The sequence below is a fragment of the Myxine glutinosa genome, chromosome 1, assembly GCF_964187855.1.
Source record: "Myxine glutinosa chromosome 1, kmMyxGlut1.1, whole genome shotgun sequence".
NCBI lineage: Eukaryota > Metazoa > Chordata > Myxini > Myxiniformes > Myxinidae > Myxine > Myxine glutinosa.
In genome coordinates this window covers 402,398,140-402,422,661 of record NC_136261.1, presented here as the reverse complement: position 1 = coordinate 402,422,661, position 24,522 = coordinate 402,398,140, and the positions used below count along the sequence as shown (strand labels likewise).

The 24,522-nt window shown below is 41.1% G+C and overlaps 2 protein-coding genes and 1 long non-coding RNA gene across 4 annotated transcripts in view; 1 reads left to right on the top strand and 2 right to left on the bottom strand.

Moving 5' to 3' along the window:
* Positions 1–16,007, bottom strand: part of LOC144889585 (E3 ubiquitin/ISG15 ligase TRIM25-like) — a 36,253-nt gene extending 20,246 nt beyond the window's left edge. Inside the window, exons 1-3 of one of the 2 annotated variants that reach the window (XM_078770381.1) lie at positions 15,921–16,007; positions 12,258–12,920; positions 1,924–2,019 (exon numbers count right to left, since the gene is read on the bottom strand). In XM_078770381.1, the coding sequence (XP_078626507.1) occupies positions 1,924–2,019; positions 12,258–12,875 (714 nt within the window). In that variant the 5' untranslated portion in view covers positions 12,876–12,920; positions 15,921–16,007. Of the gene's footprint in view, positions 1–1,923; positions 2,020–12,257; positions 12,921–15,687; positions 15,809–15,920 lie in introns of those variants that run through there. The other variant, XM_078770382.1, reaches the window with a different exon arrangement.
* LOC144889588 (uncharacterized) overlaps positions 1–24,522 on the top strand; it is a 148,330-nt gene that overhangs the window by 108,214 nt on the left and 15,594 nt on the right. The gene's annotated exons all lie outside the window — the stretch shown is intronic.
* Positions 18,190–24,522, bottom strand: part of LOC144888214 (E3 ubiquitin/ISG15 ligase TRIM25-like) — a 263,155-nt gene continuing 256,822 nt past the window's right edge. The window contains exon 8 of the mRNA XM_078770385.1: positions 18,190–18,278. Coding sequence (XP_078626511.1) covers positions 18,277–18,278 — 2 coding nt within the window. The 3' untranslated portion in view covers positions 18,190–18,276. The remainder of the gene's footprint in view (positions 18,279–24,522) is intronic.

Below are 24,522 nucleotides of genomic sequence, written 5' to 3'. Positions count from 1 at the left end.
ATAATTCAAAGCCAATGTACTGATGGATATGCCTCTGTCTATGTTAGATATTAACCCGCTGTTACGTTTCATCGCAAAGGTTGAATAAAAAATTAAAGGTCACATAAGGGAGAGAGAGAAGAGAGGAAGACAGGGAAGGAGAAGAGTTTACATTTGATGATATTTTTTACTTCATTTTATTTTATTGATTATGTTCACATCATTTTTTGATGATGAAGTATACATTTGATGTTTTAACTCGACTTGTGGTCTGTAAAATAAGAGTTAAAGGGCATGTGACCTTTCACCTGTTGAACACAAAAATGGCATCAGTTTATCTTTTGAATTTCAATCCGTACTTGCGCCAAGTTTGGTTAAAATCCTTCAGTGCTTCTCCAGTTGTGGTTCTCCAGAGAAACAAGCATTCTGAGTATTGCGCTGCAATACATGTCCCCTACCAAAGTTCAAAGTGCCATAACTTTGTTAAAAATGATCGAATATGCAAATTTATGCACGGTTGATGCTGGTTTTCAAACTTGATCTGAGGTATGCTGAGACACGTGTGTCACGCCTCGCCTCGTTGATAAGCCCGCGAGGTCGCTCCGTGGAGCGGCCTGCACGTATTGCACTGTGTGAATTATATAAATTATTACCAACTCACGGTCTGAGGTACTAGCGATTCAAGAGATATCCATCTTTTTATGGCACATTGGAGAAGCCAATGCGAGGTTTCTTCTTCCTCAGCTTGTCACAACTCTGTCAAATGCGATCGAGTTAAAAAAGTCAGAATTTGACCAAATCTGTTTTATTCATTTGTTAATATACCTCAGCTATTGACAAATCTTAAATTAGAATTTTATTTGAGGTTAAAATGACCGCGACAGGTCGTGTCCAACGATGCTTTCAGTCTGTACATGTGATAAATAATTAAATCCGCACACTTGACGCCTCTTCTTCTTCATGCAATAACAACTTCTAGCTTCCAGACCGTACATCCAATCATCTTGAAATTTTGCACACTTGTTACTCTTCATGACTTCTACTATAGTATGAAGTTTCACATCGATCAAAAAAGCGATTCAAGAGATATCCATTTTTAAAATATTTTCGTTTAATTAACGATATCTGCCAAACCACGTGAGCTATCGCAAATTCCAAAAGGATATTTTAGTAGACTGATATGCGGAACAGATCTGTGAAGTTTCCGCTCGATTGGATTAAAAATGAGGGAGGGGCTCAGTTTTAAATGTTCATGTTTAAAAACGTCATAACTCTGAAACCATGTGACGCATGACGTCATGCTCGCTGACTTTTTTGTTCGTCATGGGTATGCGATTCTGCTCGAAAAGTTTGGCCTCGATCTATTCAGCCGTGGCAGAGAAAAAGGGGTTTTCGTGTTTTCACGAAAAACAATATGGCGCCCGAACCACGTGACCTGTGACGTCATAATTACCATTAAAATATTCTTCAGTCCGAGTCCCTCCGATAGTGAAAATATGATCTCAATCGGTCCTATTATTGCAGAGAAAATCTTTTTTAAAGGAAATTAAAACTTTAAATGGCACTGGGTTAAGGATTATCAGAATTCCCAAAGTTCAAAGTGCCATAACTTTGTCAAACATGATCGAAACATCGTGAAGTTCGAACTTTATCTGTAACTTATCATGAGGAAACGATGTGCCAAGTTTGAAATCATTAGCGTTAAGCGTTTAGAAAAAAAGTCCGGAAAACTGTTCTTTGCGTGACGGACTGACGGACTGACAGACTGACGGACGGAGGGACGGCGTGCAAACCTATAGTCCCCTCCCGTGTACACCGGTAGGGGACTAATAAAGGTGAGAGTGAGCACCTCCCACGTGTGCATTCCTTTTTTAAATAGGGAAGGGGTGGGGGACATGACCCTTTCCAAGTTTCCAAGACCACCCATTCCTTGGTGATTCCTACCTCCGTTTGCTCTTCCTCTTCCTGGACCTGCTGTAGTTGGGATGCCACGCTCTCCATTGACTGTGATACATGCGGATAATTTGCAGCCAAAACACCCTGCACAAAATAAAGAAACAACTGAAGTGAAGAATCGTGAACCTGTGGTGGATTAAAAAGGAACATCCTGCACAAAATTAGACAAATACTGCACATTATATGGCGGCACCTATGACGTCATCATTCACATATGTTATTCCGCATGGAGAGTTCTTTGCAATGAGACCTGTCTCAATTATTTCTGTGCAGCGGTTTTTGATATAGAGGTGCAATTTTTTTTGGGTTTTCCCAAGATGGCGCCCGTACAACGTGACCTGTGACATCATAATATTCACTAAAATATTCCACAGGAGGAGGCCCTCCGATGGTGAAAATGTCATGTCAATCGGACCAACGGTTGCCGAGAAAATGATTTTTTTAAATGCAGACACGCACGTACATACCCGAATGCTTAACCCTGCCTTTCGCTTCACGAGCGCAGGTTAACAATTCTGATGAGACACTCATTCTCAGAAATCTCACATTTGTGAGGAATATTCCACGACCATGACGTAACATCAGAAATGGATAATTGACAATCGGAAAGTAAACAAATAAAACTAGAACTGCCACTTTAAAACTGCTGGCAGTGATGACCGGTTTACTCGCACCCACTTTTGATGCAACCCCACTGTTGATACAACCCCACTTTTGATACAACCCCACTTGTGATACAACCCCACTTTCATTGGACATGCTTTGACACAACCCCCTTGGATACAACCCCGACACACACACACACACACACACACACACACACAAACACACACACACACACATTCCCCCTACCCCCTCCCACACACACACCCAAACCCCTCCCCACACACGCACACCACTCCAAACACACACATCCCTCCCCCCGCACACACACACACATCCCTCCCCCCACACACACACACACATCCCCCCTACACACACCACACCTACCCCCACCCACACCCCTCCCCCCAAACACACACACACACACACACAACCAACCCCCCCCCCCACCTACACACACACACACACACACACACACATCCCTCCACCCCCCCACACACATCCCCCCTACACACACACACACACACACACACACACACACACACACACACTCCAGACAAACGCACATCCCCCTCCCCCCACCCCCCAAGACACATCCCCCACACACATCCCCCGACACACAACCCCGCCCCCCGCCCCCCACCCCCCCCCCCCCCACACACACACATCCCCACACACACACACACATTCCCCCTACCCCCCACCCACATACAAACACACAAACACATGCACACATCCCCCCACCCCAACACACACACACACACACACACACACACACACACACACACACACACACACACACACCCCACCCTAACACACACAGAAACACACGCATACATCCCCCCACCCCCAACACACACACACACACATGCACACATCCCCCCACCCCCCCAACCCTAACACACATGCACACATACAAACACCCCCACACCCCTCCCCCCACACGAACACCCCTCCACACATACACCCCTCCACACACACACATATCCACCCGCCCCCCTCACACCCACACCCACACACACATACACACACACACATCCACACATCCACACACACACACACGCACACATCTCCCCACGCCACTCCCAACACACACACACACACACACACACACACACACACACACACACACACACACACACACACACACACACACACACACACACACACACACACACACACACACACACACACACACACACACACACCCCTCCACACATACACACACACATATATCCATCCCCCCCTCCTCCACATGCACAGCCCAACCCCTCCACACACACACACATATCCACCCCCCCCCCCCCCCGACACCCACACACACACACATCCCCCCACACATATCCCTAAACACACATCCATACACACACATCCATACACACACACACACACATCCCCCCCCCCCCCCACACACACATCCATACACACACACAAACACACACACATGCCCCCCACCCCATCCATTTTTTTAAATATTTTCGTTTAATTAACGATATCTGCCACCCGTGGAAGAACGTCCTGCCGTGGCATGACGTCATCCGTGGCCCGTGCCGTATGTCAGCGTAGAACGAAGTATCCCGTCGATCGAACTTGGTCAAATTTTTCATGATTGTCACCAAATTTGTTGTGGTATTTTGTTAACTCATCCGAGGCAATACGACAATCGAAATCCGATTTGAAATCGGAGCCAAATTGACGCCGTAAGGTGTGCCTGCACGTGTGGATATTTTACCTGTGGAAGATTCACTTTGGAAATACGCTCCATTTAAAATGTTAGATTTTGGATAACTTCGTCATTGTAAATCGGATTTCCACAAAATAAAGGTCACCATTGCTTGCAGATACCTCTCTTTCTCCTTAAAATTGAAGACAGGATGAACTTCAGAGCGAGAAATAAGCCGAGGCGGCGGAGAGTTTTACAATGTTATTTTCCAATGTAAATGACAATATCGTGTAGTTTGACGAAAATTCATCAGAATTTGCCCAGATTTGTTGCATTCGAATGTTAACACCCTCTAGCGACTGTCAAATCCGATGACAATTCAATTTCGAGCTACCCTTAGCTCGTGAGGTGGTTATGTCACATGGCCTGGTCAAAAAACGGGTTGTGGTTCTTCTTCTTCAGGCAATAACAACTTCTAGTTTCCAGACCGTACATCCAATCATCTTGAGATTTTGCACACTTGTTACTCTTCATGACTTCTACTAGAGTATGAAGTTTCACGTCGATCAATAAAGCAATTCAAGAGATATCCATTAAAAAAAAAAATTCGTTTAATTAATGATACTAGGGCATGCCCATACTATATATAAGCTAGGACGTGCCCGTACGTGGGTGCCCGTTCCTTGCCAAAAAAAAAAAAAAAAAAAAATTTGTGTAGGGGTGTGTGTGTGTAAACATCCTAGGGCGTGCCCGTACGTGGGTGCAAAAAAACATGCGTGCAAACAACAACAACAAAAAAAAAACTTTAAAACCACGTGGCAGTAACGACCACAGAACCCCCCCCCCCCCCCCTCTATTTACATGAATGGTTTGGTCCATTCGCAACGACCACAGAACCCCCCCCCCCCCCCTCTATTTACATGAAATGGTTTGGTCCAAAGCGAACGGCTTGCAGTGTTTGGTAAAGAAATCGCCATAGCTCGGTAACTACTTGTCCGATTAATTTCAAACCTTGATAAGGCACATCCTCGGGTCCCCAGCAATATACCTGGCAAGTTTCAAGTATATCGGACCGGTAGTTGTCGAGAAACAGCGGTCACAGACAAACATACACACATACACACATACACACATACACACAGAGATTAATGGAATTATAGATAGATACCAAATTTTATTTAATTCCGTTTCCTTTAATACCAAATCCATTCATTCCAAAAAAAAATTCCCTCTCTTATAGTGCATCTTTCATTCATTCCCTAAACTCTCCAGCACTCCATCCTCCCTCCAGCGTCCTCAAACGTATTTTTGACTCGAATGTCTCAAGAAACTAATTTTGCAATAAATTTTCGTTTCCCATTAATCGTACATTTTTCAAAATCCCATCACCCCAAAATCCCATTTCCCATCACCCCTCCCCTCTAAATCTACCCCCTTGCCCATCCCCTCCAAATCATCCCCATCACCCATCTCTTGCAAATCTTCCCCCTTGCCCCTCCCCTCCAAATCTTCCCAATCACACATTCCTTTCAAATCTCCCCCCACACCCCTCCCCTCCGAGACTCTCCCTCGCTCCTCCCCTCCTAGACTCCCCTCTCACCCCTCCCCCTCAAAGCATCCTCCCCGCTTCTTGCCCCTTCCAACTTTCACCTTCATCTCCCTCAACCTTCTGCCTCGCTCTTCCCCCTCGTCAAATAACACCTCACTGCGCCTCTCCCAATCACCATCAAACCTTTTGTCTGCCCCATCCTTCCCTTTCTCCGAGCTATTCTGTAATCTCTGACACACCTTCAACAGCTCTCCCTACCTCTTCCTCCTCTTCCACATCTTCCCCTACTGCTCCCCCCCCCCCCCCCTGTTCTGTATCCGATGCTCCCCCTTCCTCTTCCTTAACAGTATGGACCTCAAACATCCGGGGCCTTCGCTCAAACATGTCTGATCTCTCCATACAGGTTGCTTCTGACAAACCAGACGTGATCTGCTTAACAGAAACTTTCCTCCTTCATGATGTCTCTGATTCCTTGGTATCTCTCCCAGGTTACTCCCTACTCCGGTATGATAGACCTGAGCCTCGTCCTGGAGGTGGGGTTGCTATCTTTATAAAAAAACTCTCTTCCTCACTCGCCCTGCACTGCCCTCTCTCCACCTCACCCCCAGGAATACCTTTGGCTACGGCTTCCCCTTCGCTCCCACCTTTTGTTCATATGTGTGTTGTACTGTCCACCAAACAGTGATGACTCCATCTACATCTCGCTGTCTGAGAATATGGACCAACTTCTATCTACCCATCCCAACTCTCTCTTCCTCATATGTGGTGATTTCAACTGTCACCATGCCAGTTGGCTGGGTGTGGGTACCTCTCTCACCAGCCATGGCTCTTCAGCAAAGGACTTCTGTGACTCACTGGGACTGACACAAACTGTCAATTTCCCGACCCGGATTTCAGTCAACGGAGCATCTTCTCTTCTGGACTTGGTTATGACTAACTTCCCTGAAAATGTCTGCTGCTCTTCTTCTGCTCCAATCGGCTCTTCTGATCATGTGCTTGTTAAAGTGGAAATCTCTCTGACCATTCTCAGAGAGCCTCCTCAGCGTCGACGAGTCTGGCATTTCACTCAGGCCAACTGGCACGGTCTTCAAGCAGCCATCAATCATCTGGACTGGTCTCCCATCTCTACTGCCTCTGACATAAATTCTTCCTGGGAATTCTTCCAAAGCAAACTGCTCTCTCTCATGCACAGATTTATCCCATCTCGTCTTCTGTTGTCATACCCTTCCTCCCATCCATGGTACACGGAATCTTGTGGTGAGGCTATTGCCCAGAAACAACTTGCTTTCGTCTCCTGGAAAGCAAATCCAACGGAAGGAAATCTCATTTCCTTTCACAAAGCCCGAAACAAGTGTGTGTCCACCCTCAGGAGAGCCAGGAAACAATATCTCTCTGTTCTCAGGACCGAACTCTCTTATCTGTCTCCCTCTTCCAAATCCTGGTGGCGTCTGGTCAAATCTGTTTCTGGTGTTTGTTCCCCCTCCATCCCCTCCCTCACCTCAAATGGCCACACGGCTGACTCCGCACATGAAAAAGCTGAATGCCTCAACTCTGTGTTTGCCTCGAAATCTTGTGTCCCAAACCCATCCCTCTCCGTACCCACTGTACCCAGTCGTACCCAGCTGCTCCTGGACTCTGTGTCCTTTCCTCCTGACAAGGTGGAAAAGTTTCTGTCAACCCTCGACTCGGATTCTGCAACTGGACCTGACGGCATCAGCCCACGGGTCCTAAAATCCTGTTCTTCCGCTCTTTCACTCCCTCTCTCTGTTCTCTTCACCCTCTCTTTTGCTCAAGGTCATCTTCCATCTGCTTGGAAATCTGCCAACATCACCGCTTTGCACAAAAAAGGTGCAAAAACAGATCCCAGCAACTACAGACCAATCAGCCTTCTCCCAATTATCAGCAAAGTCATGGAATCCATCATTGCTTCAGATATGAAATCTTTCCTCTTCTCCAATGGCTTGATCTCTGATCATCAATTTGGTTTCAGACCTGGACACTCTACTCTGGACATGCTGCTTCTGCTTTCTCAACAATGGATGGAGGTCCTCAATGCCAAACAGGAAATTAGAGCAGTCTCCCTTGACATATCACGTGCCTTCGATACGGTCTGGCACCCCGCTCTGCTCACCAAACTCTCCTCTTTTGGTATCCATGGAAATCTCCATGCATGGCTGGCGGACTTCCTCTCTAGTCATAGTCAACGTGTGGCCCTGAATGGGTTTCTCTCATCTCCTCTTCCTGTTCAGGCTGGAGTTCCACAAGGCAGTGTTCTTGGCCCTGTCCTTTTTCTGGTCTTCATCAATGATCTCTCTGACTCTCTTGAAAATCCTCTGTATCTCTTTGCTGATGACTCTACTCTCTGTCGCTCGATTCTTCATCCCTCAGATCGGCAGTCTGCTGCCTCCTCACTCTCTGCAGACCTGGACAAAATCACAGACTGGGCAAACAAGTGGAACATGTCTTTCAATCCTGACAAATCTCACACTCTTACGATGTCTCTCCGAAAAGACCGACTGGACAACCCTCCCATCCACTTTCTGAATAATCCTCTCCAAGAAGTTCTGTCACTCAAGCTTTTGGGTCTCACTATCTGCCATGATCTTTCCTGGGAAAACCACATTTCAAATCTGGCCTCCAAAGCCAGTCGCCGACTGGGCATCCTCCGTCGTGCGAAGTCCTTCCTTGGCACACCTGAGCTCCTCACCACATACAAGGCTTTCATCCGCAGCTCAATGGAATACTGCTCTCCCCTCTGGGCTGGTGCTCCTGCCTCACACCTAGCTCGTCTTCACGCTGTTGAAACCAAAGCATTCAGAATCATTGGAATCTCCCGCGATGAAGCTAACTCCAAGGGCCTCTCACTCACTCACCGCAGGCAGGTTGGTGGTCTTTCCATCTTCTACCGACTCCTCTCTGGCCTTGCCCCCCCCCCCCTCCAGCTCTCTCTGAGCTCTGTCCCACAAATATTCCTGCAGGTCGAACAAGATCTGCCTGCAACCCTCTTATGGTCAAACTGCCAAAATCAAGACTCTCTGCTCACCTTCACTCTTTCATTCCCCTTTTCTCCCGCCTCTGGAGCAAACTCCCCCACTCCCTTCAATCCCACTCTTCCCTCCAGGTCTTCAAAACAGCTATTCACCACCATCTCTTATCTTCCCCCATCCAAAACCTTGATCTTTTCTACCCCCGCTAATTTCACCCCAATTCCACTTTTTGAAATACCAACTTCTGTCCTGAAAGTCATTGGTGTCCTTGTGTTTTATACTTCTCCGTCCACCCCCCCCCCTTCCCATGCCTCCTCCCCCCAAGCCCTCTCCCTTCCACACATCTCCCTGCTCTCAAATGTTGTGTTTGTGTGCTTCACCTTCTCTCCCCATCTTGTTTTCCGCTCCTGCTTTTTATGTATTTTGTTTGTCTGGTTGATTTGTTTGTGAAGTAAATGTTAGCTCTTTCACGAGCCTCGATTCAGTATACAAAAAAAAATATATATATATCTGACAAACCACGTGACCTATCGCAAATTCTAAAATGACATTTTAGTAGACTGACATGCTGAACAGATCTGTGAATTTTCTCCTCGATTGGATCAAAAATGAGGGAGGAGCTAGGTTTTAAAGGTTCATGCTTAAAAATGTCATAACTCTGAAACCATGTGTCGGATGATGTCGTGCTCGCTGACTTTTTTGTTCGTCATGACTCATGAGTATGCGATGCCGCTTGCAAAGTTTGGCCTCGATCTGTTCAGCCGTTGCAGAGAAAAAGCGGTTTTCATGTTTTCACGAAAAACAATATGGCTGCCGAACCACGTGACCTACGACGTCATCTTTACCATTAAAATATTCTACAGACCGCGTCCCTCCTATGGTTAAAATTTTTATCTCAATCGGCCCTATTATTGCAGAGAAAATGTTTTTTAAAGGAAATTAAAACTTAAAATGGCAATAGCACTCACTGTGAGACGTGGCCTGGCAGGACAAAATGGTGCGTTTCTTCTTCTTTCAACAATAAAGACTTATAGCTTCGCCACCGTACATCCAATCATCTTGAAATTGTGCACCCTTGTTACGCTTCATGACTTCTACTAGAGTATGAAGTTTCACGTCGATCAATAAAGCGATTCAAGAGATATCCATAAAAAAAAAAAATCCGTTTAATTAATGATATCTTGCAAACCACGTGACCTATCACAAATTCTAAAATGACATTATAGTAGACTGACATGCTGAACAGATCTTTGAATTTTCTCCTCGATTGGATCAAAAATGAGGGAGGAGCTAGGTTTTAAAGGTTCATGTTTAAAAACGTCATAGCTCTGAAACCATGTGTCGTATGATGTCGCCCTCGCTGACTTTTTTGTTCGTCATGGGCATGCGATTCTGCTTGCAAAGATTGGCCTCGATCTGTTCAGCCGTTGCAGAGAAAAAGGGGTTTTCGTGTTTTCACGAAAAACAAGATGGCGGCCGAACCACGTGACCTGCGACGTCATAATTACCATTAAAATATTCTACAGACCGAGTCACTCCTATGGTGAAAATTGTATCTCAATCGGCCCTATTATTGCAGAGAAAATGTTTTTTAAAGGAAATTAAAACTTAAAATGGCAATAGCACTGGGAGATGTGGCCTGGGAGGACAAAATGGTGTGTTTCTTCTTCTTTCAACAATAAAGACTTTAGCTTCGCGACCGTACATCCAATCATCTTAAAATTTTGCACACATGTTCCACCCGATGAGAGCTACATTGCATTAAAAATTCAAGTGGATCCATGCAGTGGTTCAAGAGTTACAAGCTTTTTTAAATTTAACTTCCATTATTTATTGCGGCCAAACCATGTGACTTATCAAAACGTCTCAAGTAACGATGAAACATCCCCCCATGTGGAACATTTGTGTAAAGTTTCCACTCGATATCTCCACAAATTATGGAGGTGATTCCATTTCTAGTTTGAAATTTTAAAACGTCATAACTCTGAAACCACGTGTCGGATGACGTCGTGCTCGCTGACTTTTTTGTTTGTCATGGGTATCCGAATATGCATGCCAAGTTTGGGCTCGATCCGTTCAGCCGTTGCGGAGAAAAAGGGTTTTCTGTGTTTTTTCACGGAAAACAAGATGGCGGCCGAACCATGTGACGTATGACTTCGAAAATTTTCGCATTCTGAGTTTTTTTTAACTAAGCATCTGGGGAAAAAATCTCATTTTCGGGGGAGAAAAACTGTGTTTGACGAATTCTAACCTCTTAACGTTAGCATTTTTGATATACTCAATACACATGTTTTTTGTTCCCATTGCAGAGTTCTTTAGAATGAGCCATTCCTCAAATTTTTCCATTGAGCCGTTTCGGAGATACAGAGGGGCAAATTTGAAGGTGTTTTACAAGATGGCGCCCATACCACGTGACCTATGACGTCATCATTAGCATAAAAAAATTATACGAGCCAAGCCGATCATTTGATGAAAATTTCCTGTCAATCCGACCAGCGGTTGCTGAGAAACTTAATTATGAAGTTTTCGGAGGTGCAAAATAGGGTGGAAGAATAATAATCTATCTATAATTCCAGTAATCTCTGTGTGTTTGTTTGTTTGTACGTTTGTTTGTCTGTGACCGCTGTTTCTCGACAACCACGGGTCCGATATACTTTAAACTTGCCAGGTATATTGCTGGGGACCCGAGGATGTGCCTTTTCAAAGTTTCATATTAATCGGACAATTACTTACCGAGCTATGTCCAAAAAACGATTCAACCAATCAGAGAGCAGCGAGCTATCGCATGTGCCGAACGTGGCGAACACACTCTGCCTTGGATGGCACATTTGAGAGCGTATTCATTTATTTCACGTTTGCAAACTATGTTGGCGCTATGTTGGCGTTAAACTATGTTTTAAAACTAATAATAAAACTAATAAAAACTAATTTGCGATTCATCGTAACTGCGATATACGACCTTCCGGAGCTCCTGTGAGAGCGTGCGCCATTACGGATAGTACGGGTACGTGCATGCCATATGTTGGCGTTAAACTATGTTTTAAAACTAATTAAACGGACAAATTTCATGTCATGTTTCATGTAAATAGAGGGGGGGGGGGGGGGATTGTCACTGTACTCGCAAGCCATTCGCTGTTCGCTTTGGCGTTGCGAATGGACCAAAACATTTCATGGACCAAACCATTTCATGTAAAGCGTTCGCCGTTCGCTTTGGCGTTGCGAATGGACCAAAACATTTCATGGACCAAACCATTTCATGTAAAGCGTTCGCCGTTCGCTTTGGCGTTGCGAATGGACCAAAACATTTCATGAACCAAACCATTTCATGTAAATAGAGGGGGGGGGGGGGATATAATTTTAGATATATATATAGTACGGGCATGCCCTAGTAAGAAAAACTCTAGCAGTAATAATAGGTTTCTCTCCATTTCATGGAGTGTAAACCTAATAAAATAAAAAATTCAGGCCGAAACATTTTGGATAAAATTCATACAACAACCATTTTCACTGATTTACTCACCTTCAGTTCAACATGAGCAATCTCCACAGCAACAACTTTGTGTTCCTGATGTTGTCCACCTGTGCACATCAAGCACATCAAGCTCTCATCATCCTTACAATAGAGTTGGATTGGCTTTCCATGTTGAGGGCATCTTAGTTCCTCAATCTTCACTTCTGGATCCACCAGCTTGTGCCCTTTCTGCTGATGAGGCTTCAGGTGTTTCTCACAGCAGAGGATCTCACAAGGTACACACCTCTTGGCTGCCTCTCCATTACAAAGCTCACAGTAACTCTCACTGCCCCCTGATTTCACTCCTTCCTTAACATTTACATTACCATGTTCTGCATCTCCGATCTCAACCCCCAACCCAACCTTTCCCTTTTTCAACTTCATATTTTCTACCAAGTTGGCAACGATCACATTCTTCTCGAGCTTTGGTTTTTGTGGAAAAACCTCACGGCAATTTGGACAAACACAACCTGTGTCTTCTTTCCTGTTCTCCCATAATGTCTCTATACACACACGACAAAATGAGTGTCCACATGGCAAAGCAGTGGGCTCCTTGTAGAGATCAAAGCACACTGGACATGTTAGTTCATCCAAAATAACTCCGATATCAGAAGAAGAAGAAGCCATTTCCTTGGGGTTAGAGGAGAGTGTGAAGCAGGGTTGAATTGAAACCTGCAAATGGAGATGAAAAATTAGAAAATCTTAAAATAATGAAAGAGCAAGTATGTACATATATATATATATATATATATATATATATATATATATATATATATATACACACAGACTTGGCATTTAATATGGAATATTTTTTTTGTGTGGGTGAACTTACTTTTCAAGATGACTTAGAACCAAAAGTTCATTAGAATTATGTTGAAATTATTCTAGAATTTGTTAATGTGACCTTTAAAAGAAACAAAAACCACATTTGACATTTTGAAGTAAATAAATTGATCCTTGAAAGTGATGTAAACCGATATCGAACTCAATTCACAGACAGTACTGTGTTAAACTTCTGTACGTTTTCCAGAAGTATCTCTTTATTTTGCACATTAGCCAAAAAAAAATTCAACAAAAACAAAGGTTAAATTATGACTGGGATTACGGATAGTAAAATTACAGTTCAGTACTTCGTGTAACCCCCACGAGCATTCAGGAGAGCACGTACACGTTGAGGCATGCTGTTCACGAGATTTGCCAAGGTTTGGACAGGAATCGCTTGCCATGCAGTGAAAATAGCCTGCTGCAATTCACGCACAGATGTCGGCTGCTGGTCCAAGTTGTCGATTTGACGCGTTAATTCTGCCCACAAGTTCTCTATCAGATTCATATCCGGGGACATGGCAGGCCACTCCATATGCTCGACACCATGGTCAGCAAGAAAATGTTGGATCATGCGAGCACGATGAGGCCGTGCATTGTCATCTTGGAAGACAAAGTTTCCTCGAAAGGCTGCACGAGCAAATGGAAGCAATGTTTCTTCCAGAATGGCCCTGTACTTGAACTGGTTCAGGTTTCCATTCAGAACAACCAGGTCAGTTTTGCCCCCTGCATGAAAAGCAGCCCAAATGGTCACCCCACCACCTCCAGCTTGGACTCTTGGCACAATACAATCTTCGTTGTCGGCTTCATGCACTTGTCTGCGCACTCGGTTGCGGCCATCTTGACGATAGACCAGAAATCTAGACTCGTCACTGAAGGTCACGTGATTCCAGTGTCCTGGCTGCCATTGACGGTGCTCTCTGGCCCACTGCAATCGACGCTGGGGGTGTTGTCTGGTCAGGCGTGGCTTTCTCAGGGGACGCCTGGCACGATAGCCTGCTTGAACCAGTCGTTGGTTGACTCGGCTTCTGGATACAGGCACATTTGTCAGTTGCTGCCACTCAGCCCGAAGCCGATTAGCTGACTTGGTACGGCCATTGCAGACTAACCGGTGCAGCTGGCGATCATCTCTCCTTGTGGTTCTGCGGGGACGTCCTGGCCTCGGTATTGGAGTAGGGATACCCCTCTGAGCATTTCGTTTAAGGATCTTTGACACCTGAACATGAGTGATGCCATACTGCCGAGCAATAGCACGCTGTTTCATGCCAGAATTTCGTAAAGCCACCACTCCATGACAAACAGCATTATCGAGTTGACGGACCATCTCCAGAGGAAGCGGCAATAACTTTTGTAGATGTGCAGCAGTTGTTTTCCACTAATACAGAACGCAACAACCCTTATATACACGATTGTGAAGCCAATCGTCAAATGTACCTGTCCTTACATTTTGTCACGCCACCTGTGATATTATACTGTTATTGACTTCTTGCTGCGAAAGACAATCAGTGACATGGTTCTTTTAACAAAGAAATCACCGAAGCGTAAAAGAAACTCACCAGATTGATATACTGAGTTCAGAAAGTAAACCCAAGTAAAGAAAAACAAGCATTATGCCTAGGTCCCCCGTCGGTGAAGTGATGCGAGTTGACAAAGTGGAAGACGCAGAAAACATGCTATGATATGATATTTCGCTCACAAGGTTCAGACATACATGGAGGTGGCCATCTTGGATTTTGACGTGGTGACCCAATTTTCAATAGCGTTCTTCCTTATGCCTAGATACACCCACACACCAGATTAAAAGTTGGTACCTCGTTTATTTTTCAAGATATTCCGCTCACAAGGTTCAGACATACATGGCGGTGGCCATCTTGGATTTTGACGTGGCGACCCAATTTTCAATAGCGTTCTTCCTTGTGCCTAGATACACCCAAACACCAGATTAGAAGTTGGTACTTTGCTTATTTTTCAAGATATTACGCTCACAAGGACCAGACATATATATGGTGGCGGCCATCTTGGATTTGACGTGGCGACCCAATTTACAATAGCGTTCTTCCTTATGCCGAGATACACCCACACACCCAATTAGAAATTGGTACTTCGCTTATTTTTCAAGATATTCATCTCACAAGGTTCAGACATACATGGCGGCGGCCATCTTGGATTTTGACGTGGCGACCCAATTTTAAACAGCGTTCTTGCTTGTGCCTAGATACACCCACACACCAGATTAGAAGTTGGTACTTCGCTTATTTTTCACCATCCATAAGGGAAAAGATCAGTTGAAATTCTATTTTCTTTCCTCCCCTGTGGTGTCCATCTTGTTTGTCCCATGTACCCCACCAACCATCGACATTCCATAGATCTCCCGATGTTCCTGTTATATCATGTTGTTGTACTTCCCTCGACCCCCTTCTTTTCTCTCGCTCTCTTTATTATATGTTGTATACGTTAGCTCTCACATGAGCCTCGACTTGGTATTTAAAAAAAAACAAAATTGTCTGTGTCCCACACCCAACGTCTCCAGCAAATTACGCCCGGATCCGTCTACAACTTTTTAAGATATCTTATTCACAAATATATAACCAGACATGAAAACATAACATCCATCGACCTTCGGTAGTGAAACTAATGAACCTGGAACCCTGTCCGTGGTTCCCTCTCCCTCCCTGAAGAAACTGACGTCATCCTGACGAACCACACAAATATTCCCGATTGCACTCTCCACACTCCACACACTCCACACACTCCTTCATTACCAGAGTGAAACAAACACGATCATTATACAACATTTCTCATTAATAACTTGATAACTCCTTAACCCGGGTACGAGTACGGACACGTTACCTCTCCTGCTGATAAAGTTTGAGAAACGCGTCAACACTTCACTTCCCCGAATTGAGCTCACAGGGGTGGAGCCTCGTTCCATGACGTCATGAACAACGTGATGACGCAGTCTCGTAGAACGAGCGCCATCTCTCGCGCATTTGTCTCAGCACGTCACGTGGTTATTTTAACAACATCAGCTGGACTTTCAACTTGTTTTTCACATCAAGCTTATTTTCTTGTGAAATAACCGAATGAGGGAACATTCCGCGGGGGTTTCAACCCTGTCATGGGATTATATTAAACGTTTATTTTAAACCGTTATTTCTGATCATCCCGTTTAATAAACAAACTCGTTCGCATCTCGTTATCATTTATCAAAACAAACATCATTCCCCAATCCCGATCCACGGATTTCTCCGATCGATGTCCGAGTTCAGAAAGTTCAATTGGTGTTTCGCAGGCAGGTGATTCAATGTGTTCATCTTCGACCCTCGAATGGACGTGAAGCCGGACGTCCTGTGTGCTGGCATTAGTTGGTGAACGTTAAAGATCCCACCGTGTCCTTCACGAAGAGCAGGTAACCCACCTGGAGTGCCATGGGTAGATCTCGCCCTGAGGGCATCACCTGCTTGTTCACGGTTTTGTCTGCCGCCAGGTAATAGGTAAGTACGATTTGTTAATTAAAGGACGTGATGAGACACCTTCTCGGGATTCCGTCCTCACGTGATGACGCAACCTTTAACTTTGTGACGTCACCATGCCCGTTGTTGAATCGTTATTTTATCGCTGGATTGTTACGTCATCACAATCATCTTTTTAATGCGATTCGTTTGCACAGGTGACATGAAACTACCACCAGGTGTACATCCTGACGTTTACAGAGAATTGTCCTCCGGTAACTTTGTTGTGAAGCGGACAGTTTTGTTTAATTTATCATTTCAATTGATTAAAGCGAACAGTTTGTTATCATTCTCATATGAGATTAATGAATCACTTGCGTGAATGTCTCATGGTGTCCATTTCATATATTTTCAGGTAACCTCTTGAGGTGACATAATGGATGATGTACGAACAAGGAAACGACCTTCCACTGATTATAGTCGTTACACCACATGCCAGAAGTTACCTCTGGGACGTCACAAAAATGAGAAGAAGAGGAATCCAGAAGATGATTCATCGCTATGATTCTGCATCTGAATGTGTTCCTGTGTCACTCCACAATCACGTGACCTGGATGGTGACTGATGCAACTCCAGAGATGAACGAGTCAAACTTAAAAGTGAAACTGAATGAGAGAAATCGGGAAAAGTCCTCAATATGGATCAAGGTATTTATCAAGGTAGCAGGTATCCCCACGAGCATTTCACACCTTAAAATAAACCAGGAGTAAAGAAGTAGTTAAGATATTGAACCGTTTTGACAATATCATCAGGTATCAAGATAGACAGAGATGTATCGCTTCCACGTCACGGACTAGTGAGGAGGACCAGGAACAAGGTGAGCTCTTGATTCCCACAAACCTTAAAGTTGAAAAATTCACTCAAAGTGCCATTGGTAACCTGGACTTCCATGAACACACACTGGAAGGTACAACAACCAGTGGCACGACCCACAACATCTACACACATTCAGGTAACGATGATGAGGTATTGAAAACTGTTACATCAGGACCATGAACTGGAAGAGCTCCATGAGCAGGAATTCAGCACTTCCACACTAAGGTGAGTGGTTTAACCTTGAGATCGACAGCAAAGTCGTTCCTTGTGTGGCCGGAAACTTATACAAGAACCAAGAGATACCAAGGTGATTACAGATCTCAGTCATACGGAAGCTGAGAAAAAGAGAGTCTTTGGAAGCTGATGATCAGAAGAGTCTCGTGACTTGGAATTCTTTCCATGAACCGAGGATGAAAAACTCCAAAAGTTGATTGGATACGGACTTTTCTTACCTGAGTCACCAGTAAAACGTGACGTTGTTGAAGCATCTCTTGAATATCACGTCACTGCTCCCCAGAAACCTGGCCAACAATACTACATGCTAAGTACGACTACACTACATCAGTACCAACAGAACAGCACCTCACTGAAGCAGAAACATGCTGCCATACCTGATATCTACTGACCACAGTAAACACGTGGCAGGTATCCCACAATTTCTGATTGTGATGAAGAAGCATCTTCCACAAGACAGAGGTACAGAATTCCAACAGGTACATTTCACTGTGAGTGCAACTGGCGGAAAGTACAATGGTGTTTGTACTGACGTGGCTTCAGAACAGACATATAATGGTGAACCCAAGAGCAGGTATTCAATGGGATAACTTAAAAAGTATCTGCTGGAGAGAAATCTTTGAGAACATTTCCAGCACTGACTGCTCTGTAACAAAGAGACAAAAGGTAATGTGGTCCATATTCAGGATGGTGGTGTCAAAGCATCAACAAAGTGTAAAACATCAGAGACAGAGAAGTTGTGAATACAATGAAAGATAAACTGAAACGAGAAATGATCAATTCATTCAGTGAAACATAAACAGAAATGAGAAATGATCAATTCATTCAGTGAAACAAACTGAAACGAGAAATTATCAATTCATTCAGTGAAACAAAAACTTAAATGAGAAATGATCAATTCATTCAGTGAAACAAACTGAAACGAGAAATTATTAATTCATTCAGTGAAACAAAAACTGAAACGAGAAATTATCAATTCATTCAGTGAAAAACTGAAATGAGAAATGATCAATTCATTCAGTGAAACATAAACTGAAAGGAGAAATGATCAATTCATTCAGTGAAACAAACTGAAACGAGAAATTATCAATTCATTCAGTGAAACAAACTGAAACGAGAAATGATCAATTCATTCAGTGAAACATAAACTGAAATGAGAAATGATCAATTCATTCAGTGAAACATAAACTGAAACGACAAATGATCAATTCGTTCAGTGAAACATAAACTGAAACGAGAAATGATCAATTCATTCAGTGAAACATAAACTGAAACGAGAAATGATCAATTCATTCAGTGAAATATAAACTGAAATGAGAAATGATCAATTCATTCAGTGAAACAAACTGAAACGAGAAATTATCAATTCATTCAGTGAAACAAACTGAAACGACAAATTATCAATTCATTCAGTGAAACAAACTGAAACGAGAAATGATCAATTCATTCAGTGAAACATAAACTGAAATGAGAAATGATCAATTCATTCAGTGAAACAAACTGAAACGAGAAATTATCAATTCATTCAGTGAAAAACTGAAATGAGAAATGATCAATTCATTCAGTGAAACAAACTGAAATGAGAAATGATCAATTCATTCAGTGAAACAAACTGAAATGAGAAACGATCAATTCATTCAGTGAAACAAACTGAAATGAGAAATGATCAATTCATTCAGTGAAACAAAAACTGAAACGAGAAATGATCAATTCATTCAGTGGAACATAAACTGAAATGAGAAATGATCAATTCATTCAGTGAAACAAACTGAAACGAGAAATGATAAATTCATTCAGTGAAACATAAACGGAAATGAGAAATGATCAATTCATTCAGTGAAACAAACTGAAATGAGAAATGATCAATTCATTCAGTGAAACAAAAACTGAAACGAGAAATGATCAATTCATTCAGTGAAACAAACTGAAATGAGAAATGATCAATTCATTCAGTGAAACATAAACGGAAATGAGAAATGATCAATTCATTCAGTGAAACAAACTGAAATGAGAAATGATCAATTCATTCAGTGAAACAAAAACTGAAATGAGAAATGATCAATTCATTCAGTGAAACATAAACTGAAATGAGAAATGATCAATTCATTCAGTGGAACAAACTGAAATGAGAAATGATCAATTCATTCAGTGAAACAAACTGAAACGAGAAATGATAAATTCATTCAGTGAAACATAAACGGAAATGAGAAATGCTCAATTCATTTTGTGAAAGATAAACAAATGAGAAATGATCAATTCATTCAGTGAAAGATAAACAAACGAGAAATGATCAATTCATTTTGTGAAAGATAAACAAACGAGAAATGATCAATTCATTCAGTGAAACAAAACTGAAACGAGAAATGTTCAATTCTTTAGTGAAACAAACTGAAACGAGAAATGATCAATTCATTCAGTGAAAGATAAACAAATGAGAAATGATCAATTCATTTTGTGAAAGATAAACAAACGAGAAATGTTCAATTCATTCAGTGAAACAAAACTGAAATGAGAAATGTTCAATTCTTTAGTGAAACAAACTGAAACGAGAAATGATCAATTCATTCAGTGAAACATAAACGGCAATGAGAAATTATCAATTCATTCAGTGAAACATAAACTGAAACAAGAAATGATCAATTCATTCAGTGAAACAAACGGAAATGAGAAATGATCAATTCATTCAGTGAAACAAACGGCAATGAGAAATGATAAATTCATTCAGTGAAACATAAACTGAACCGAGAAATGATCAATTCATTCAGTGAAACAAACTGAGACGAGAAATTATCAATTCATTCAGTGAAACATAAACTGAAATGAGAAATGATCAATTCATTCAGTGAAACATAAACTGAAATGAGAAATGATCAATTCATTCAGTGAAACATAAACTGAAACGAGAAATGATCAATTCATTCAGTGAAACATAAACTGAAACGAGAAATGATCAATTCATTCAGTGAAACAAACTGAAATGAGAAATGATCAATTCATTCAGTGAAACAAACTGAAATGAGAAATGATCAATTCATTCAGCGAAACAAAAACTGAAATGAGAAATGATAAATTCATTCAGTGAAACATAAACTGAACCGAGAAATGATCAATTCATTCAGTGAAACAAACTGAAACGAGAAATTATCAATTCATTCAGTGAAACAAAAACTGAAATGAGAAATGATCAATTCATTCAGTGAAACATAAACTGAAATGAGAAATGATCCATTCATTCAGTGAAACATAAACTGAAACGAGAAATGATCAATTCATTCAGTGAAACATAAACTGAAACGAGAAATGATCAATTCATTCAGTGAAACATAAACTGAAACGAGAAATGATCAATTCATTCAGTGAAACAAACTGAACTGAGAAATGATCAATTCATTCAGTGAAACAAACTGAAATGAGAAATGATCAATTCATTCAGCGAAACAAAAACTGAAATGAGAAATGATCAATTCATTCAGTGAAACAAACTGAAACGAGACATTATTAATTCATTCAGTGAAACAAAAACTGAAATGAGAAATGATCAATTCATTCAGTGAAACGTAAACGGAAATGAGAAATGATCAATTCATTCAGTGAAACATAAACGGAAATGAGAAATTATCAATTCATTCAGTGAAACATAAACTGAAACAAGAAATGATCAATTCGTTCAGTAAAACATAAACGGAAATGAGAAATGATCAATTCATTCAGTGAAACAAACTGAAATGAGAAATGATCAATTCATTCAGTGAAACAAACTGAAACGAGAAATTATTAATTCATTCAGTGAAACAAAAACTGAAATGAGAAATGATCAATTCATTCAGTGAAACAAACGGAAATGAGAAATGATCAATTCGTTCAGTGAAACATAAACTGAAACAAGAAATGATCAATTCATTCAGTGAAACAAACGGAAATGAGAAATGATCAATTCATTCAGTGAAACAAACGGAAATGAGAAATGATCAATTCATTCAGTGAAACAAACGGAAATGAGAAATGATCAATTCATTCAGTGAAACAAACGGAAATGAGAAATGATCAATTCATTCAGTGAAACAAACTGAAATGAGAAATGATCAATTCGTTCAGTGAAACATAAACTGAAACAAGAAATGATCAATTCATTCAGTGAAACAAACGGAAATGAGAAATGATCAATTCATTCAGTGAAACAAACGGAAATGAGAAATGATCAATTCATTCAGTGAAACAAACGGAAATGAGAAATGATCAATTTATTCAGTGAAACAAACGGAAATGAGAAATGATCAATTCATTCAGTGAAACAAACGGAAATGAGAAATGATCAATTTATTCAGTGAAACAAACGGAAATGAGAAATGATCATTTCGTTCAGTGAAACATAAACTGAAACAAGAAATGATCAATTCATTCAGTGAAACAAACGGAAATGAGAAATGATCAATTCATTCAGTGAAACAAACGGAAATGAGAAATGATCAATTCATTCAGTGAAACAAACTGAAATGAGAAATGATCAATTCATTCAGTGAAAGATAAACTGAAATGAGAAATGATCAATTCATTCAGTGAAACAAACTGAAATGAGAAATGATCAATTTATTCAGTAAAACATAAACTGACACAAGAAATAATCAATTCATTCAGTGAAAGATAAACTGAAACGAGAAATGATCAATTCATTCAGTGAAACATAAACTGAAACGAGAAATGCTCAATTCATTCAGTAAAACATAAACTGACACAAGAAATAATCAATTCATTCAGTGAAGGATAAACCGAAACGAGAAATGATCAATTCATTCAGTGAAACAAACTGAAATGAGAAACGATCAATTCATTCAGTGAAACAAAAACTGAAACGAGAAATGATCAATTCATTCAGTGAAACATAAACTGAAACGAGAAATGATCAATTCATTCAGTAAAACATAAACTGACAAGAAATAATCAATTCATTCAGTGAAAGATAAACTGAAATGAGAAATTATCAATTCATTAAGTGAAACAAACTGAAACGAGAAATGATCAATTCATTTTGTGAAAGATAAATTGAAATGAGAAATTATCAATTCATTCAGTGAAACAAACTGAAACAAGAAATGATCAATTAATTCAGTGGAACATAAACTGAAATAAGAAATTATCAATTCATTCAGTGAAACATAAACTGAAACAAGAAATGATCAATTCATTCAGTGAAACAAACAGAAATGAGAAATGATCAATTCATTCAGTGAAACAAACGGAAATGAGAAATGATCAATTCATTCAGTGAAACAAACAGAAATGAGAAATGATCAATTCATTCAGTGAAACAAACAGAAATGAGAAATGATCAATTCATTCAGTGGAACATAAACTGAAATGAGAAATGATCAATTCATTCAGTGAAACATAAACTGAAATGAGAAATGATCAATTCATTCAGTGAAACATAAACTGAAATGAGAAATGATCAATTCATTCAGTGAAAGATAAACAAATGAGAAATGATCAATTCATTCAGTGAAACATAAACTGAAATGAGAAATGATCAATTCATTCAGTGAAAGATAAACAAATGAGAAATGATCAATTCATTCAGTGAAACATAAACTGAAATGAGAAATGATCAATTCATTCAGTGAAACAAACTGAAACGAGAAATGATAAATTCATTCAGTGAAAGATAAACAAACGAAATTCATTCAGTGAAAGATAAACAAACGAAATTCATTCAGTGAAAGATAAACTGAAACGAGAAATGATCAATTCATTCAGTGAAACATAAACTGAAATGAGAAATGATCAATTCATTCAGTGAAAGATAAACTGAAACAAGAAATGATCAATTCATTCAGTGAAACAAACTGAAATGAGAAACGATCAATTCATTCAGTGAAACAAAAACAAACGAGAAATGATCAATTCATTCAGTAAAACATAAACTGACACAAGAAATAATCAATTCATTCAGTGAAAGATAAACTGAAGTGAGAAATGATCAATTCATTCAGTGAAAGATAAACTGAAGTGAGAAATGAACAATTCATTCAGTGAAAGATAAACTGAAGTGAGAAATGATCAGCTTATTTAGTGAAAGATAAACTGAAACAAGAAATGATCAACTTATTTCGTGAAAGACAAACTGAAACGAGAAATGATCAATTCATTCATTGAAAGATAAACTGAAACGAGAAATGATCAATTCATTCATTGAAAGATAAACTGAAACGAGAAATTATCAATTCATTCAGTGAAAGATAAACTGAAACGAGAAATTATCAACTTATTTTGTGAAATATAAACTGAAAACGAGAAATTATCAATTCATTTTCATTTCATTCATTCATCCACCATAACCGGAACAAGCTGTGCTGCAAGGTTATGTAACGAGTATAAATACAAATACCAGATGTACACGTTGATGAAAAAATGACCTGTGTTGGTTGGGCGTGAATTTGTTCTGTAATTTGTTCAGGATGCCGGCGATAGCTCGATAGCTCTTCACGAAGAACACAATGGGATCTTTAACGTTCACCAACTAATGTCGGTGGATGGGATTATGATTTAACGTTCATCAGAGGGACGGTATGCGCATTGATTTATCACCCTACCTGTGAAACACCGGGATGAGAGTTTGTATGCTGGGTTGGGATTCGAACCCAGGTAGACATCTTTAGAGGTGAGTGTATGTACCTGCAGAGTCCAGGACATCCTGCCAGACAAATCACGGAGTGACGCTGTGACGTCACAACAGTCGCCCGGATATTAAACACCGAAACCCACGATGCCCCCTCCCCCGTGGAGTAACAAACTAGAGGACAGGTACACAAACTTGTCGTGTACTTTACCTGCCACAGACATTTCCAGGGACACGTTTCGATTAGTTCTGATCACTTTTACGGAGCATAGTGTTT